The following is a 19,831-nucleotide window of genomic DNA, read 5'->3' as shown; positions in this document are numbered from 1 at the left end:
GTAAAGAAATCTGGGACAATTAAAAATAGGGAAAATAACAGACTTAAGGAAAGGAATATGAATCTTAACGTGTTTTGTTTCCATGGGGCTTTGTATCTCTTGTGCAGTTCCTATAATCCTGGCAGCACTGGGCGGTGCTGATGGCTTTGTGTTTAGAGAGGTTCAGGGGGCTGAATCCCTTTGAAAAGAGACACCATTGCTCAGTAGAGAACTACTCATTACCTGATTATTACTTGGCAGCAGCCCCAAACTCTGGCAGACTCGAAACCCAGGCAGGTGTATAAGCCACAGTGTCACCTACAGACACAGGGACAATAGCTATATGTGTGAGCTTTTTGAAATCTGCATACTTCCCTGTGACAAAAAAGTCACCATATTTGAGATATTTACCACTGAATTGAGTTTCCTGAAGATAGAAGGCATGTTTCTAATATGTAGCACAGGGCCTAGGCACAACACTGCTGAATGAACCTGAAAATACTAAGAACAGAAAGAAACAGTGTCCCAATGGATGCTTCCTTGTGCCATCTCAATACGGACGTGCAGGTATGTTGCAGTAAACATCTCTACTCCCAGATTAAAGGAGGTCTCCCAATGAAACAGCTAAATATACCTTGATAGTATGATGCTAGATTTTCTACATTTTCTACCTTTCTATAATGTCATGATGCACTTAAATAGCGAAATGTTAAACTTTCAACTGTTACTAAAGGACTATACTACTGTGATAATGAGGGGAAGATGGTGGGAGGGAAGATGGGATGGAAAGTTAGGAAGTTAGAAATCCCTATATCTACAAATAAAAATTTTTATTATGAAATAATCACAGATTCAAAGCACTCAAAAAAAAGTATAGCCAAGTTCTTTGTTGCTTCACTTGTCTTCCCAGTGTTGCCATCCAGTATAATTATTTTACCACCTAAGTACCAAGAGATGGATACTGATGGAATCCACATGCACTCTATAAGTGTGTATGACAATGTAATTTTATCACATGTGTAGATGTAGATTAATGTAATGTTGCCATGATCAGGATATAAGACTATTCCAGGAGCCAGCACTGTGGTGCAGTAGGTTAAGCCTACACCTACATTACTACATCCCATGTGGGTACCATTTTGAGTCCTGGCTGCTCTACTTCCAATCCAATTCCCTGCTAATGCTTCTGGGAAAGCACCAGAAGATGGACCCCATCCTTGGGCCCCTGCACCCATGTGGTGTACCTGTAAAAAGCTCCTGGCTCCTAGTTTCAGCCTGTCTCAGCTCTGACCATTTTGGTCATTTGGGGAGTGAGCCAGCAGGCAGAATATCTCTCTCTCCATCTCTTTTGTAATTCTGCCTTTCAAATAAAAAATGAATTTTAAAAATGATTACATCACCCCGTATGTTCTCCCTTTATAGACACACACACTCTACCACCACCATCTGAAACCTTGGCAGCCACCAGCCTGCCTTTTTGTTTGTTTTTATAATCTCAAGAGTGTCACGTAAGTGCAATCACATGGTATAAACCTGTTGGACTTGGCATTTTCACTTGGCATTATCATTCCCTGGAGGTTTTTATTTTAGATTTTTTTTCAGATTTATTTTTATTCATTTAAAGGGCAAAGTTACAGAGACCAAAAGGGAGAAGAGAAGGAGGAGGAGGAGGAGAAGAAGAAGAAGAAGGAGAAGGATAAAGGGGGAGAGAGAGAGAGAGAGCAATCTTCTGGTTTATTCTCCAAATGGCTGCAATGGCCAAGGCTGTGCTAGCCCAAAGCCAGGAACCTGAAGCTTCTTTCAGGTCTCCCACATGAGTGCAGGGCTCCAAGCATTGAGGACATGTTGTACTGCTCTACCAATTCATTAGCAAGAAGTTGGTTAGGAAATGAAGCAACTGGGACGTGAACTGCATCTATGTAAGCTGCAAGCGTGGCAGGTCGTGGCTTAGCCCCACATGCCACAACCCTGCTCCCACTCATTTACTTATTTTATGATTTATCTATTTATTTGAAAGTTAGAGTTACAGAGGGCAGGGAATTGAGAGGAAAGACGAATGAGAGAGAGAGAAAGAGAGAGAGAGAGAGAGAGAGAGAGAGAATCCATCCATTGGCTCACCCCCAAGCTAGTCACAGGGCCAACACCAGGCCAGGCTGAAGCCAGGCATTTCATCTGGGTCTCGTATGTGTGTGACAGGGACTCAAACACTTGGGCCATCTTCCACTGCATTTCCCAGGCCGTTAGATTGGAGCTGTATTAGAAGTGGAGCAATCAGGATATGAACAGATGCTCAAAAGAGATGCCAGTATCTCAGGTAGCAGTTTTATCAGTTATGCCATCATTGCCAGCCCTGGCTCCAGGGTTTTGTGTGTGTGTGTCAGTAGTTCCTGCTCTTTCACTAGCTCAGCATTACTTGCTGGTACGTTCTACACAATCAGTTTAACTGATCACTCAGTGAAGAATCTTTTTCCCCCAGTTTTTTACTGTTGCGCATAAAGCCAGTGTGAATATTCATATGCTCTGTGTGTGTGTGTGTGTGTATGAACACAGATTTTCGTTTCTCTGGGAGTACGTCTGAGAAGGCACTTACAGGTTGTGTGTTTAGGCAGTGTTTAATTTTGTGAGAAGCTGTTTTCCTTAGTGATGGTATCACTTTATGTTCCCAGCAACAATTGGTGTGTGAACTAGTTTCTCTGTTTTCTGTCAGCTGTTGATGTTGTCACTGTTCTTATTATTTTAACCATTCTGATTGGTGTGCAGTGATATCTCACTGTGGTCTTAATTTTCACTTCCACGATGGCCAAGGATGCTGACCAGCTTTTTGTGTGTTTACTGTATTTCCTCTTTGGGAAAATGCCTTTTTAAAATTTTTTCTCAGTTTTCTAACTCATGGCTGTTTGAATTGGTATTTCTTTACTGTTTAGTGAGAATTATTATGTCACTTTTATTTCTTTTTATTTAAAGTCACTAAATTATTAACTGAATTAAACTGCCCATGTACCTTCATGATTCTTGGTTTCTATTCTCAATTAAACCATAAAAATAACAGATGATATATCAGATATTTCATTCACATTCTTTGCTGTGTCTTAAAACTGCCAGGTTCTTGATGAACCGTTATTAAGTTGATTAAATATGGTTGTTGGTGACAATAATCAGGCTTAACATTTGGGTAGTTTTATAGTTCAAGATTATCTAGTTTTACCAACTTGTGAATCAACCAAATGCTCTTTCATTTTGTTTTCCTTTGATCTTCTAGTACAGTTTTAGGTATGATTAAGTTGCTCTCTAATAACCAAGAGCTGTGACATTTGAGTTGTCAGACCTATCGTATCCCTAGCCCTACAGGAAGCAAATGTTACACTCATTTGGATTCAAAACTTTCTAAGAAAATGCCTTAATACTTCTCTATTCCAGTGCAACTGTGGTCTTTAGTTCTCGTCGTTGTTCTGCTTAGTGACACGAAGAAATGACCTTTGAAATTCCATGTGGGCTCACTTTCTTCTTTCTATCACCAATCTTGTCAGAGCTCTCCTCGCTGAGAAGCCCCAGATACCAACTTTCCCATGACTTAACAGCATAGAAGGAAGCCATGGCAGCACCAAAAACTCTATCCTGGGGTATGACAGGTGCCAACATCCTTTCCTTCCTAAAATCTTTCCCAAACTGGTTTTGGGGTGGAAAAAGGAAGTATTGACTTTTTGCTCTTTTGTTCATGTAACTACTAAATGGAGAAGAGGACTGTGGGTCTGGCTCATCCACTCTGCGTTATACGCACATGACTCCAGTGGGCAGCAGAGTTTGGTTCAGTTTCCTTGCCAGTCTTTTGGTAGCAGGGGCTGCCTTCTGGGCTGCCACCCCGCTGCTTCCCTGCAGCCCACAGGCCTCTACTCAACTACAAAGGTCACCAAGGGCCTCTGGATTGACCTTTGTGGTCATTTTCCTACTTCAGCTTTCTGTGGAATCTGACACGGTGACTACTATTCTCACTCCTGTGAAATCTTTTTCTCCAATTTAATAACCAAATCCTTTGCAATGTCCTTCCCATCTCTCTAACGCTCTTTTTCCCAGCTTCTCCAGCTGTCTGCATTTTCACCAAGGGTATTCCACTCTGAGTACTATGGCAATAAAATGGTGTCAGCAGAAACGATTTGTCTTCTTTATTATTTTTTATTTTTTTAGCTTGGAAATCCCAAAGGAGGGCCTTAACAGTGCTGCTTTTTTCTGAGGACTGTGCAGAAGCTTCCATTCCAAGCCACTCCTATAGGCTTCTATATGGCTTGCTGCTTGTCTCTGTCCAAATTCCCTCCTCTGACAAAGACCCTGGTCCTGTCAGATTAGGGTCCACTCTAACGACCTTCTTCTAATTTGATGAGCTCTGTGAAGACCCTTTCTTGCTGTGGTACCAGGGGTTAGGATATCGACGTATAAATCATGTGGCAGGAGGAGGGGAGAACGCACCTCACCACTTAATCACCAGAGCCAACTTATCCGCTGTTTCTCAAAGTGAAGAGGTTTGGTAAACATCTTTCTGTGGATATGTCCTTCTTTCTCTTGCATCGCCCCCCTCCTTTCAGTTCTGTCACATCACTTTTCTCCCATTTACCCCAGTCTCTAGCTCTGTCTTGATGGTGTGTGCTTTAGGCTTTTCTTCATCATCTACCCCTTCAAGGATACGCTGAGCAGCTGTTTAGCATAGTCATCAAGACATTAGTTGAGACATCATATTTGATGACCTGGGTTTAATGGCCAGCTAGTCTGGCTCCTGACTCCAGCTTCCAGCTAGCATGTACCTTGGGAGAAAGCAGTGATAGCTTAACTAGTTGGGTTCCAACCACCTAAATAGGAGACCTGGGTTGAGTTCCCAACTCCCAGCTTCAGCCTGAGCCCAGCTTTGGCCATTGTGGACTCCCGGGGAGCGAACTAACGGTTGTGATTCATTCTCTCACTCTCTCTCCTCCCTCCTACTTCTTAAATATACAAATAAATATATTTTTAAAACATATTATGTCTTCCAGGTCCCATCCTTGACTTTCTCCCAACATATCCTCCCCTCTCCGTACTGATTTCACCTACATTAGCTGTACTTACACTGAATATTCTTAGAGTTCCCTCCAGCAATTGCTGCTTTCTGGAGCTTTGCACATGAATATCTGATTTTTTAACTAACTGGATACCTGGCTCTAGTTCCTCCAATTCTATATGCTTTAAAAAAATGAATTCATCATCTGTCAGCTCTTGACTCCTAGCCCAAACTCCTTCCACTTTCTTCATGCCCCATCTTGGAAGGGATATCACCATGCAGTTAAATCTTTCTGCCAAATGCCAAATCCTATCCACTCCAGTTGTTAACATCTTTTAAATGCATTGTCTCCCGTCCTCTTTGGCCTCACCTAACTGCCCTGTTTTCATGCTCACATCACTTCTGGGATGAGTCTAACAATTTCTTGAATATCTCTTTGTCACCCCAAATTTGATTTGCACCTACTACTAGATGAGATTTTGAAAGCAAATTTTACCACATCCCTGCTTATTTATGTATCTTCAAACCTAGGCTGTGCCTTTAAGATACTAATGACTGGATGCCTGGGTGCTGGGCCCCTATTCTAGGGCCCACCTAGTTTCATTCTCTATTACCATGTGCACTGTATGATTGATTCCACTTCTGTATGATGTCATCTTTTATTGTGTGCTTGAACTCCTCCAGGCACCTAGACCCCATCTCTCTTCTAAACCACTCAGACATTGTGTCTTTGACCTCCCATGAACCCCACGGCTATAAAAGTCCCAGCAGGGCTCTGAGTCACCTCCTATCCCTTCATCTTCCTCTTGGCTCCAGCTTCACCCTTGCACTTAATTTTGCTCTTCGTTTCCTCAGCTGTCCCTCCTTTCCAGCACTTGGAGTGCCTCCTTGAAGGCTGGCCTCGTCCTTAAGCACCGCCCATTGTAGGTTAGTTCCATTAGGAGTCCCAGCCCAGCCTAGTCTGGCTAGGCTCAGAGGGTAGTGAACACTTCTGCTAGGGGGAAAAATCTTCCTGCATTCTGGTCTTTCAGTAGTTATGCAGTCTTATGAAAGATCACTTCCTTTCCAGCTCTTAAACCTAGAAGTAATTAGTACTTAGTAATTAGTAAAAAAAAAAAAAAAGCAACTGGTAATAATTACCGAGTACTTGCCAAAACAAAATATGAACTGTCTAAGTTCTATGCATTATCTCATTAAAAGCTCATAACCACCTGTGACCTATAGTCAACAGATGAAGGAAGGCAGTGGTTAAGCAACTTGCACCTAGAAGCTAGAAAGTGGGAGAGTTGGTTCACCCCCAGTATTCTGATTCAAATGCATGGCCCACTGTGCTGTCACTGCTGTTAATAGGCAATCACATCTATAAAATAAGGAAAGGAAATGGGTGCCTAGGCCTTCCAAATACAGCATAACATGCCACCAAAAAGCATTTCTTAGCATCTGGAAAGTTACAAATGCAGTGAATGTATTTTGAGAGTGAGCCAATGGACTGCAAAGTAAAGCACAAAGAACTAAAGTGGAAACCTAGGGACCATGGGCACTCCCAAATCACTAACTAACTTGTCTGCTTCTGTGAAAAAAAAAAAAAAGAACCCAACTCTTAGATTCTTTTTTCTGAATTATACCTAGTTTTACATTTCTGCTTGAAGATGTGATGCTCAAAAGTACACAGTGGGGCCCGGCGCCATAGCCTAGCGGCTAAAGGCCTCGCCTTGAAAGCCCCGGGATCCCATATGGGCGCCGGTTCTAATCCCGGCAGCTCCACTTCCCATCCAGCTCCCTGCTTGTGGCCTGGGAAAGCAGTTGAGGACGGCCCAATGCATTGGGACCCTGCACCCGCGTGGGAGACCCGGAAGAGGTTCCAGGTTCCCGGCTTCGGATTGGCGCAGCACCGGCCGTTGCGGCTCACTTGGGGAGTGAATCATCGGATGGAAGATCTTCCTCTCTGTCTCTCCTCCTCTGTGTATATCTGGCTGTAATAAAATGAATAAATCTTTAAAAAAAAAAGTACACAGTGGAAGGCAAACACCACCTAGATTTCTGTGTAACATTGTGTGTCCACATCTGTTCTGTCTAAAAGTGGGAGCACTGTATATTCTGCTTCTTTTCTACTAAAGCTGAAGACATTATGACTTGTTTTGAAAAATGGTTTTTTAATAACAGTGTAGCATTTCATTATGGATGCTCTATAATTAACCAATGCCTAATGTTAGACATTGAAGTTGCTACAAAGATATTCCTCATTAAATCAGTGGCAAGAAAAATACATGTGTTATTGAGACCTTAAAATACATGATTCCCAGAGCCTATGAAACTGTATTATAAAATAATAATTTAAAAAAGATATATGTGATTATATCTGTAGAGTACATCCATAAAAAGTGAACTGTTGGTGAAAAAGCATTTACAATGTAAGAGCTTTTGAAATACACCATCAGTTTATTATTGAGAAAGGTTTATCACCATCAGAGGGCAATATACCTAGAACTATTCCTCATTCCTTCACAATATGGGGGAGTATTGCTTCTTTCACTTATTTATTTAAGAATTATTTATTTGAAAGACAGCGAAGGAAAGAGAAAAAGAAAGTAGGAAAGAGAAAGAAAGAGAGAGGAGAGGAAGAGAAAGAGAGACATCTCCTGTCTGCTGGTCCAGTCCCTAGATGCCAGGAACAGCTGAAGCCAACAGCCACAAACTCCATCTGGGTCTCCCACATGGGCAGCGGGAGCCCAAACACTTGGGCCGTCTTTTGCTGCCTTCCCACACACATTAGTTGGAAGTTGAATGGGAAGTGGGGTAGCTGGGATTTGAACCAATCCTCCAATACAGGGATGCTAGAGTCTCAACTGGCATCTTAAAACTGCTGTGCCTCAACTTCAATGTTAAATATCAAATTTAATATTTACAAGTTGGACAGAAGAAATAAGACACTCCATTCTCTTAATTTGCACTGATTTCTGATGAAACCAAACATAGCTTATTGGCTGTTTATTGGTTCAGACCCCTTTTCAGCTTTGAAACAGTCTTTCCAAGAACATTCTAGACTGTTTACATGGACTTCACAGATAGCATGGCAGAAGTCAAAGGGGTTGTCTCTGTGGTGCCAGAAACACGACAAACTCTGAAATTATTTTTTTCAGACATATGACATTTCAAAATTCCACAGAAGGCAACAAGAGCCCTTATCTGGAAATTCAAATCCGGTCTTTTGACATCAAAGTAACAAAGCTGTTTCCCCCTCACTAAGTCCTGGGCAAATGAAGATCACGTAGATTTTCAAGGAACAGCGTAATACATCATGAGTGTGACATCAGCAGCCACTGAGCAAGAGAAGGACGGGTGTGACTCCTTCCAGGAAGTCCCTGCCATGGGGACCTGCCACAGGAGGGGGAAATCTTGTGCCCTGTAAGCAGGCAAGACAATTGGCAGCTCTACCCTGTGTGAGTGCTGGGACCTTGAGCAAGTTTGTGAGGCTTACAACTGGGCCAAAGAACACAAGTCCCCACGATGTTCACGTATGCTCAACACACAACTGCTAATCAGGTTATGCTGCCTCTTCCCATTCTCTCATGCTGCCCAGAATCCGTCATGGCTGGCATGTGACTAATGTCTCTGCCAACAGTCACCTCTCCATATCCACGGGGATTGGTTCCCCCTCAACCCAAAGACACAGAGTTTCCACAGATCCTCAAGCCGCTTACATGAAATGATCTGTGCAATCTTCTCATATCTATTAAATCATCTCTAGAGTGCGTGAAATGCCTAATACCACATAATGTAATGGAAATCATGGCTATGCTGTATTGCTTAAGCAATGATGGTGAGAATACATATGTTTGCTCATTCTCAGTCCATCCAGACACACTATCCCAGGTCTAATGATGATCTTAAGTGGGTTGAATCCACGGATGTGGAACCCACGGAGCTGCATTTCCTTCTGCCTGTCTTTTCCTAGAGCCCTCCTTCCACCTTCCCCAGATCACAGTCCTACCCTTAGGCAAGCCTGATTCTGATACACACACCAAAATTACTCCCAATCATTTGTTGTGCCAAAGTTCTTCAGCCCAGGAATCTAAAGTCAATGGTTATAGCATTTAATATTTGAAAACCAAATTTCCAAAGCCAAAATAAATTGCTTGTCTCAGCCACCACCACTACCATCTACCATCACCATCAACCCTACTAAATCAACTATGTTAGACAGCCCCTGGAGCATTCTCGTTCTCCTGTGGCAAAGATCCCGTTAGAATAAAGCAGGTCTCCGCGCCTAGAAGCCACGCTGGCAGCCTCAAGCAGCTGCTCCCGGAACAGGAGCGTGACTTCTAGGCGCTACCCTTTCACGGGGGCCCACGACCTTCTGTCTTCCAGGTGTTTTCACTTTTGGCCTCTGACTAGACGAGCCCGACGCCCACAGAGCGCTCTCAAGCAGGAAGGGCCGCCAGCATCACACCGTGCTCCAGCTCAGCTTCCCACTGGGGTCATGGCTCCAAGGGATCACTCACCAGTGGGCATTCATCTTGGTGGCTTCTGCTGGGGCCCGACGTCTGGAAATGACCTGCCTGGTCCGCCGGCCTGAGGTAGTCTGAGCTACCCAGAGGAGAGAGCCTCCCACGCCTCTGTGAGGCTTGCTCTCCGATGACTGGGTAGCCAGTTCGCTTTCTTTAATAGAAGCTGTTCCTCTTTTCTCTTCAGATTTTGCCCACACTTGAGGAAGACATTTAACCCTTTCCTTGCATTTTGAAGTCATTAGCCTAGGTCCAGATGTGTATTTATGGTTTTTTTGTGCTTACCTTAATCATTTAGTAGCTTCAGTTCCAGAATGATATTAAGATGAGGCTGGCTGAAACCACAACTATTGAAATTCCTTCAAAAAAGAAAACACACCTCAGAAAATAAATTAAGATTGAAGTGTGCATGTGTGTGTGTAAGTGGGAGGTTCTCAGGTTCTCGGCATCTGCAAGATAGAATAAAAAGGCCACCTATTGTCTTCCCCTATTTGGGGGGAAAAAAGTGGGGCCCGGCGGCATGGCCTAGCGGCTAAAGTCCTCGCCTTGAACGCCCCGGAATCCCATATGAGCGCTGGTTCTAATCCCGGAAGCTCCACTTCCCATCCAGCTCCCTGCTTGTGGCCTGGGAAAGCAGTCGAGGACGGCCCAAAGCCTTGGGACCCTGAACCCATGTGGGAGACCCGGAAGAGGTTCCTGGTTCCTGGCTTCAGATCAGCACAGCACCGGCCGTTGCGGCTCACTTGGGGAGTGAATCATAGGCTGGAAGATCTTCCTCTCTGTCTCTCCTCTCTGTATATCTGACTTTGTAATAATAAAAATAAATAAATCTTTTTTTAAAAAAGTGATTTATTCTGTGCGTGGATTGGGAGTCAGTAGCAGTCTGCTGCCCGCTTCTACCACCAAGTAGAAAGAGGAAGATTCCGCAGAGCCTGGGTGAGGGGTGCCCAGGCAAGGAGGGCCAGCACGGATGGTTTCTTGGTCCTTCATCCCTCCTACAGCCAAAGTCCACAAGCTGGAACAACACCTGACACAGAGGTGGAGGGGGGGAGTGGGACAGACAGAATGGGACGCAGTACAAACCTAATAGATTGTACACAAGAGGGAAGCATAGACTTTACCAAACAGAAGCTACATGAGAAGAAATGTCTTACACGGATTAAAATGGGTGCTATCTAGAAACTTAGAGTTGAATACAGCAAAGCAAAATCTACAAAAAAAAAAAAAAAAATGGGCTCACTTTCAGGTAAATTATTGCGACTCTTTTAAAGGCCAAAGACAAATAACAGCAAAGGTCAATGAAAAAGAAAGATGTCTGCAGAGAAAAAAAGCCAAACAGGCCTCTTACTCACCCCTAAATGACAGAAAACCGCGGGCCAGGATCTCTAGTTTTGAGTTAGCATTTGTACCTCGAGAAGGATAACAGTTGAGTGAGAAGATGACAGAAGTACCAGGGAGTCCTCAGAAAGTTCACAGAAGATGTGTATAGGAGACCATGAACTCACTTCAAACATTCCTTTCATCAAAATAAACTTTTAATTCCATTATCCACGACTGTTTTCAAGTGTCCTTGTATTTCTCTGTCCTTCTAATAGAGAAGGAGAAACACAGAGAGAAATCTTCCATCAGCTGGATCACCCTCAAACAGCGGGGCCAGTCCAAAGCCAGGAGCTGGGAACTTCTTCTGAGTCTCTCATATGGCTTCAGGGGCCCAAGGACTTGGACCATCCTCTGCTGCTTCCCCAGGGCATAAACAGAGAGCTGGAAGGTAGCTGGAACAGCTGGGACTAGAAACGACCTAGCCCACTATGCCATGGTGCCAATCCCTGAAGTGTCCTTGTATCTTTGCAAGCAGATAAGAAAACAAAAATACTGTTGCCATGATACCATTCCTGAATAGATTGCTGAAGGATGTGTTCTGATAGAGTAACAAATGAACTAAAATGGAAAACCCAGGGGAAATGGCATGGTTGTGATATAGCAAGCAAATAGCAGAGGCCTGGGTCCAATTTGAATATCCGCTGCTCCAATTCCAATCCAATCCAACTAATGTGTTTAGGAAACCATGGATAATGATCTGACTCCTTGGGCTCCTGCCACCTGTGTGAGAGATCTGTTTGGAGTTTCAGGTACTTGGCTTCAGCCTGGACCAGCCTAAGCTTTTACAGTCATTTGAGGAGTGAACCAGAAGATAGAAGATTTCTCTCTCTCTCTCCCTTTCTCTCAGCACTTCAAATAAATTAAATAAATAAATAAAATAGATAAAAATGATGATTGGAGTAAGTAATAAAAAATGAACAAATTGTCCATCTTCAAATAAAAAGATGGAGCACTTTTATTTTGTCAACTCAAAGAAGTTTAACTAGATTTGAAAGTTCTTTTTAAAAAAACATAGAAACCATAATATTAACATAACTAAAATCATATTGCAATAACTACTAATATAAATAAAAGTTGCTGCAGAATAAAGCAAATAAAACAGTAGCAAATCTACAATTAAATGGCACATTGGAAATGACGTGGTGGGTGTCCATGGTAGCACAGGGTTGTCTCATCCCTTGGAATGCCTGCATCCCATGCTGCAGACCTGGGATAGTCTTCTCCTGATGTATTTCCTGAGAACGCAGCACATCATGGCTCAAGTGCTTGGGACCTATCACCCATCTGGGAGACCTCAGTGGAGTTTCTGACTCCTGGCTTCAGCCTGGACAACCCCAGCTACGGCTGGCATTTGGGGAGTAAACCTGCAGCTGAGAGAAAACGTCCCCTCCTCCCTCTGTCTCTATTTCCCTCTGACTCACTCTACTTTACATACAAAAAAATTTAACTTTTGGGCCAGGTGCCATGGCCTAGTGGCTAGAGTCCTCACCTTGAAAGCCCCAGGATCCCATATCGGTGCCGGTTCTAATCCCGGCAGCCCCATTTCCCATCCAGCTCCCTGCTTTGTGGCCTGGGAAAGCAGTTGAGGATGGTCCAAAGCCTTGGGACCCTGCACCCTTGTGGGAGACCTGGAAGAGCTCCTGGCTCCTGGCTTTAGATCGATGCACCACCGGCCCGTTGCAGTCACTTGGGGAGTGAATCATTGGATGGAAGATTATCCTCTTTGTCTCTCCTCCTCTTTGTATATCTGACTTTGCAATAAAAATAAATAAATCTTTTTAAAAAAATTACAGAAATGAAATCATAAGATAAAAATAAAACATGTAAATCCCACGTGTTATAGATACTAAAAGGTATACAATGTTTTGTCAGTTTTTGTTGTCAATGTGTATTCTAACTTTTATTAAAGATGGCATAAGCATCTCTTATTATAATTTTTTGGTAGCCACTAAGCAATACATTAATGGTATATCAAGGGGGTACATGGTGGTAAATCATTTTCCTAAAATCAGACAATATATATTTCTTAGTGTATCTGTACTAATGATTTTATAATTAATATAAGCTTTTAATATTCATTGTTACTACTACATAAGAAATTATTCCAACGTTTAATTGCTCAAAAACACACGTTTAGGAATCAATATCTAGAATATATGAAGAATTCCTACAATTCAACGAAAGTAAACAATCTGATTTTTTAAATGGGCAGAGGACTTGAATAGACATTTCTTCAAAGAAGATCTACAAATGACCAATTAGTACGTGAAAATATGTTCAAAACCGCTAGTCATTAGGGAAATGCAAATCAAAACCACAGCACACACGTCAGCAAGATGGCAGATTAGGAAACCCCAGACCCTCCTTCCTCCCACGGAGACAGCCTTTCCACAGCAATGCACAGACCAGTTCCCTCTGAGAAATCCGTAAGCCCGCCGAGATGCTCCTTCACACCCAAGAGCACAAAGCCAAGTGCATGGAAGACAGTGGAAAGTGCAGGCACCCTCTCACCACAGGCCCTCCTTGGCACAATGCCACATAGTCAGGAGAGAATTCTCAGGTCACAGCTTCTCCCTGAGGAACAAATGAGAAGTGCAGAACATACACACTAACTTTGGACTTTCTGAGAATGCATCCTGAAGAAGGTGCCTCAGCCTTACAGGTCTCAGACCCAGCACACTCTAGATACCTGGGGGCCACTGCCAGAAAACAAAACAAAACAAAACAAAAAAACCTGAGTGCTGTGCTGCTGTTCCAGGCCACTCTCAGGGTAGTAGACATAAGCTGGTCGCTTTCCTTGGCTGCTGTCTCTCAGGGAGAAGGCCAAGACTGCAGTGTGTCTTCAACATTGTGGCTTTTCTGGGTCATAGAGGATCCCAAGGATTGGGCGCTGTGTAGACCCAGCACATTCTGGAGGGCTGGAGGCCACTGAGGGAGTTGAATGGCATGACTTGGCTCCACAGGTACTGTGGGATAGCAAGAGGCCAGTACATCTTGACAGCCCCTCCCTCAGAGAAATAAAAACATTAAAATGATCATGATCAAACAATCAGAGCAAAAAGATTGTGTCTAGCTTTCTGGATTCTCAGGGTCTGTCAAGCGATTCAAATGGCCCCCAACTGGGGACACTGACAAGGTACAATATATTAAGTAACTGAGAATTCCTAAGGAAAAACAGCTGGAACATGTGCTGCTGCCTCAGAGAGCAACATGGTAAACAAACACCAGAGGGATCAAGAGATGATGAATGGTACCAGTACTGTGATGCAGTGAGTTACACCATGACCTGCAATGCTGGCATCCCTATGAGCATTAATGCAAGTCCCAGCTGCTCCACTTTTGGTCCAGCTCCCTGGTAATGCACCTGGGAATATAGCAAAAGATGGCTCAAGTCCTGGGGCCCCTGTACCAACACTGAGACTGGATGAAGCACCTGACTCCTGGTTACAACTGGCCCAGCCCTAACCTAACCATTGCAGCTATTTGAACAGTGAACAAGTAGCGCTCTCTCTCTCTCTCTCTCTCTCTCTCTCTCTCTCTCTCTCTCTCTCTTCTTTGAGCTTTATTTATTCTGGAGGTCAGACCTGAGAGAGACACAGAATGAATTTTCTAGCCACTGCTTCACTCACCAGATGGCTGCCACCACCAGCACTGAGTTAGACCAAAGCAGAAGCTTCATTTGGGTCTCCCATGTAAGAGGAAGGGCCCAAGCACTTGGGCATCTTGGGTCATTAGCAGGAATCTGGAGCAGAAGTGGAGCATCTGGGACTTGAACTGCTGGCTATATGGGATGCTGACATTGCAGCAAAATTATTTTTTTCCTGTTGTACTATAGCTCCAGTACCCATTCTTTAAATGAGCTTCTTGTAATTTTCCCTATTTCTTCTTATTGGATTTCCATAATGCATATATTGGTCCACTTGGTGATGCCCTGTAAATTTCCTATGCCTTCTTAACTATTCTTTTTAACTTCTCTGATTCGATACCTTCAATAACCTGAGCTTTTCATTCTTAGTTTTGATCAATGAAGTTGGCTCTTGAAGCTTTCTGATTAATTTTTCAGTTTAATTATGGCGTTTTCCAACTCCAGCACTTGTGTGGTTCATTTTCATGACTTCTGTCCTTGTTCACATTTTCATTTGCTTCATGAATCATTTTTCTGGACTAACTGAGCAACATGATAACTTGAATTCTTTGCTCAGTAACACATTTCTGTATCTATTGTACAGTCAGTTTCTGCAGATTTATTTTGCTCCTTTGAGGTGTCATTTCCCCCTGTTTATACAGGTTTTTTTTTTTATATTATCTTGGTTTGTAAATATTTAAAGAACCAGGTCCCTGTGTCAGACTTCACTGATTGTCTTTGTGTAGAGAAAGACCTTCACTATTAGCCTAGTTGAGACTTTAGGAACCTCTCAGCCTCTTTTCTGAGTGCACATTTTTTAAAAAAATTTACTGTATAATTGCATTTCATTTTAAATAATGAATAGAAAATCATAAAATATTAACAAAGAAAGGCAGGGTTTAAATTTTAAGAAATAACAAAATGAATACTTCTATTTTTAAAGCCAATTAATTATGAATTAAATCTATAAATCTATAATTTGGACATAAGATATAAAAATATACAAAGCTTTGGGCCATCCTCCACTGCTTTCCCAGGCCCCAGACAAGGAACTGAATGGAAAGTGGGTCGCCAAGATTAGAACCAGCACCCAAATGGGATCCCAGTGCATGTGAGGCGAAAACTTTAGCCACTAGGCTACTGCACCAGGCCCCAAAATAGATTTTTCATTAGCATGTTTTATTATTATTATCATTTTATGATACAATTCCATAGACCCTGGGATTTCCATTATCCCCTCCCCAATTCCCTACCCCCTCACTGAGTTCCCATATATCATCACCATAGTACAGTTCCCCATACACAGTCATATGTCCATCATTGTGGGCATAGACAATGGCAGAGTCCAGCATCCTATTGTCAAGATACAGTAAACAGTTTCATTGGGAGTTCAACTTTGTCTGGAAGTAGAGACGCATACTGCATTATATCCTCACATCTGGATATGAGTCTCCATTACACAGTTACTGTACATCCCCTTAAATGAAAAGCCACAATACGAAATCAACAACAGGAAGAAAAAAATTAATATACCATAAAGTGAGTTAACATGCTACTAAATGACTACTGTGTCACTGAAGAAATGTAAAAGAAAATCAAGAACCTTCTGGAAGAAAATGATGCTGCTGTATGCTCTATAAATCATTGAAGAATTTAATCAGATGAGTGTTTTTGAAGAGATGAAACTAACAAAAAGAAAATCAAAGTCCATGAGATACAGTTTCTGCTGATCTTTATTGTTGAAATGTGTGTCCTGTAGGCAACAAATACATGGGTTTTGTTTTTCAATCCGGTCTACTAATCTATGATGTTTGATTGATGAGTTTAAACCATTTACACTCAGGGTTCTGTCATTTTATTCATTTCCAGTGCAACTTATTCCTTAAATTCTTTGAATGCCTGCTTTACGTGCTTCTCGTTGTTGATAAGAAGTTTTATCACAAGTGTTTTGAATTCTGTATCCCCCATTTTCTCAATGTCTTCCTCAGTGAATTCTGAAGTTGGCAAAGTGTTTTGCTCCTTTGCAGGGGAGTCATCAGTACTATTCACTGTGCCTCTGTCTCTTCTTTTGCTCTTGGTCACTGTACTTCTTCTGGTTAGCAGATTCTTCTCCTTGGGGCAGGCTTCTAAGCTCTGTCAACCACAGGTCTACAGTTTGATTTCACTTATTGCAGTTGGTACATGGCTCTTTGTTTGCAGTCACTTGTGCCACTCCCTCCAGCAAGTTCCAGGTCTGGGTTGATGTGTTAGATTTCTATCATGGTCTCTGTAGACCCAGCTTTTGGCTCACCAGTCTCCACCTCCTTTGATACCGTGCTGAGACTGCACCGTTGTCTGTGCAACCTTTCTCCCACTTCCAGTTGGAGCAGGTCCCAGGATTAGGGAGACACCAGGTGTCCTATACAGCAAGGTTGTTGATGGTGCTGATCTTGCCAGAACCTGTTGGCTGTTAGTTCTGAGGGACACATGGAGCTATTTTGACCCGTATGATGCCAAAGTTGGCATTATTTTCCTGTGGGACCATTGCAATGCACTGAGCTTGTGAACTCTCCCTGAGCTCAGTGCAAACACACAGCTCACTGTTGTGCTTGCAGTCTTACAGTTTTTCCACACCGTAGAAAATGGCACCCAATTCAGTTCTAGGAGTTGGACTCGGCTGTGAAATTCACCCTGTTCCTGTATTGCCCATCTGGGACCTGCTACTCTGTCTCTGCTCCTGATCAAATCAAACAGAGCAGCAGCATGAGCAGTTCTTTGTCTGGGTTCACTGCCTGAGCTCCTGGTAAATGTCTCTTTCCACCTTTTGCTGGTGGAGTTCCGGCTGCAGGTGAAGTTTAGATAGTGGCTTCTGATTGCTGCTGTGGTTTCAGTCACGACAACACCACACCATTGTGTCTGTGTCTTTCCTGTGTCTGTCAGTCTACAGGTACCCTTCTGCTGTTGTTCTGTCCTCTCCTGTTTCCTGTAATGTGCCCTCTCTGCTTCGCATTTCTAGTGTTTCTCCATCTATTTAAACATGTCCTTACCCTGGTCTGACATCTTGCTTCTCCCTAAACTTTCTACAGTGTTACAATGCAAGGAAGTCCATAGTTCTGCTATTTAAGTGAATCATGACCTTTTGTGGAGTCCAGGTAAGTCTCAGAAACAACACGGGTATTAGGATTTCTCCCAGCCTCATAGCTGTGGCTGGGGGTACCCATGCCAACCCAGGTTTGTTGCTGGGGATCTTACTTCCCCATCCCTGCTGCTGTGGGGGGGAGGGTCCTACGCTCTAAACCCGACGTCCGAGAATTTCCTCTGTCCACAGCAACAATGCTGGGGATGAATCTTGGACAGCTCTGGGCTTGCTCAGGATCATGTTCTACCCACTCCTGGCATGCTAGTGGGCAGAGTCCAGGTAAGTCCGAGCAGTACTGCAGGTGTCTCAATCCCCCAGCCACGTGGCTGTGTTTTGGAGGGCAGGGGGCTGGTACCTGTGCTGACCCAGGTTTCCTGTTGAGGATTCTAATTCCCCATCCACCATTGCTAGACTAGGGCAGGGCCTGGGCTTGTGGGCCAGAGTACCAATTGGTGCTGGGCCCTGCCTACTGGTCACCCAGCAGTGAGCTCTGGGGTCTTGGGGGTATGGAATTTCTGCCTAAAGACATTCATGAATAAGACCACTGTGCATGTAGGTGAGGAACAAATCTTGAGGGACACCCAATGACAGGACTTCTGTACTTTCAGGTAAGCGAGGGGACTGAGATCTGGTGGTTTGGGAAGGGGAGATCTGAAGATCTTTATGGGTCAGACTAATGCACCAGTCCACATGGCAGTCCTGGGTTGGGCTTATTAGCATGGCACACAGCTGACTACCACATGCCAGGGCACATGCACGTTAGGGCTCTGGGCCTGTCTGGTAGAGCTGGTGCCCAGGACCTGACAGTGAGTGTCAGATCAGGTGATGGGTCACGTTAGGTTGACCTACCTTACTGCCCAGCTTTCCCCCCTGTAGGAATATAGCCAAAGGAAATAAAATTTGTATATGATAAAGTGACCTGTAATCCTACATTTATAGCAGCACAATCTACAACAATGAAGACATGAAAACAACCAAAATGTCCCTTGAAAGAGGAATGGATAAAGAAATTGTGGTATATTTTCCATAAACTTTATTTTAAAAGATTTTATTTATTTTTATTGGGAAGACAGATATAAAGAGAGAAGAAATACAGAGAGAAAGATCTTCTGTTCTCTGGTTCACTTCCCAAGTGGCTGCAATGGCCGAAGCTGAGCCAATCTGAAGCTTACTTCTGGTCTCCCACATGGGTAGAGAGTCCCAGGGCTTTGGGCCATCCTCAACTACTCTCCCAGGCCACAAGTAGGGAGCTGGATGAGAAGTGGAGAAGCCAGAACATAACTGGTGCCCATATGGGATCCCAGCGTGTGAAAAGTGAGGATGTAGCCACTAGGTTATTGCTCTGGGCCCTTCCATGAACTTTTAAAAGCATTGTGTCACACTAACATTAAAAATTTGAAAAGGAAGTAAAGAAAAATATTTAGTGTACAGTAACATCAGAAGGATAATATACTTAGAAGCAAGCTTAAATAATGAAATTAAATAATTTCTGTTGAAAATTGTAAAATACCGATTTAAGAAATTAAAGAAGATAAATAAATAGAAAGACATTATGTGCTCATAGGTTTAAAAACTCGGTATTGTCTAAATATCAACACTGTGATACAAATATTCAATGCAATTCCTACCAAAATTGTATGTTAGAGAGACATGAAAAAAGAATTTTTAAATCCATATGGTACCACAAAGGATCCCAAATAGTCAAAACAATATTGAGAAATAACAAAATTGAGGGTTTCAAACTTCCCGATTTCAAAACATATCATGAAATGACAATAGTAAAAACAGTAAATATGGGTATGAAATTAGACATAGAGAAAATGGAATGGAATGGAACAGACCAGGAACAAATGTGATCAAATGAGCTTTGGTAATGATGAAAAGAATATTCAAAAGATGTGTAATATTCTACTGCATTTATACAAACAACCTTCAAAAATTTGGGGGAAATGTGTATTATGTAAACTTCAAAGATGTTTCACCAAAACAACCATATCTTTTAATTCAGCTTATATTCAGCAAAAGCATAACCAGACACAAAATATTTCTCGATACAAGGTCAACATGCAAAATCATCTGTGTGCCTATGTACCAGTAATAAACAATACAAAGTAAAATTTAAGGAGCTGGGGTGGTGACATATCAGGCTAATCCCCTGCCTGCAACACTAGCATCCCATATGGCTGCAAGTCTGTGTCCCG

The 19,831-nt window shown here is 42.9% G+C and overlaps 1 protein-coding gene across 1 annotated transcript in view; it reads right to left on the bottom strand.

Moving 5' to 3' along the window:
• The window catches only part of CD86 (CD86 molecule), a 73,064-nt gene extending 63,419 nt beyond the window's left edge, over positions 1-9,645 (bottom strand). Inside the window, exon 1 of the mRNA XM_058661969.1 lies at positions 9,505-9,645. Within this exon, the coding sequence (XP_058517952.1) occupies positions 9,505-9,518 (14 nt within the window). The 5' untranslated portion in view covers positions 9,519-9,645. The remainder of the gene's footprint in view (positions 1-9,504) is intronic.
• Positions 9,646-19,831: the final 10,186 nt, after the last annotated feature.

This window comes from Ochotona princeps, chromosome 3, assembly GCF_030435755.1.
Source record: "Ochotona princeps isolate mOchPri1 chromosome 3, mOchPri1.hap1, whole genome shotgun sequence".
In the NCBI taxonomy this organism is placed as follows: Eukaryota; Metazoa; Chordata; class Mammalia; order Lagomorpha; family Ochotonidae; genus Ochotona; species Ochotona princeps.
Note: the sequence above shows the minus strand (reverse complement) of the source record. Positions and strands in the feature narration are given on the sequence as shown.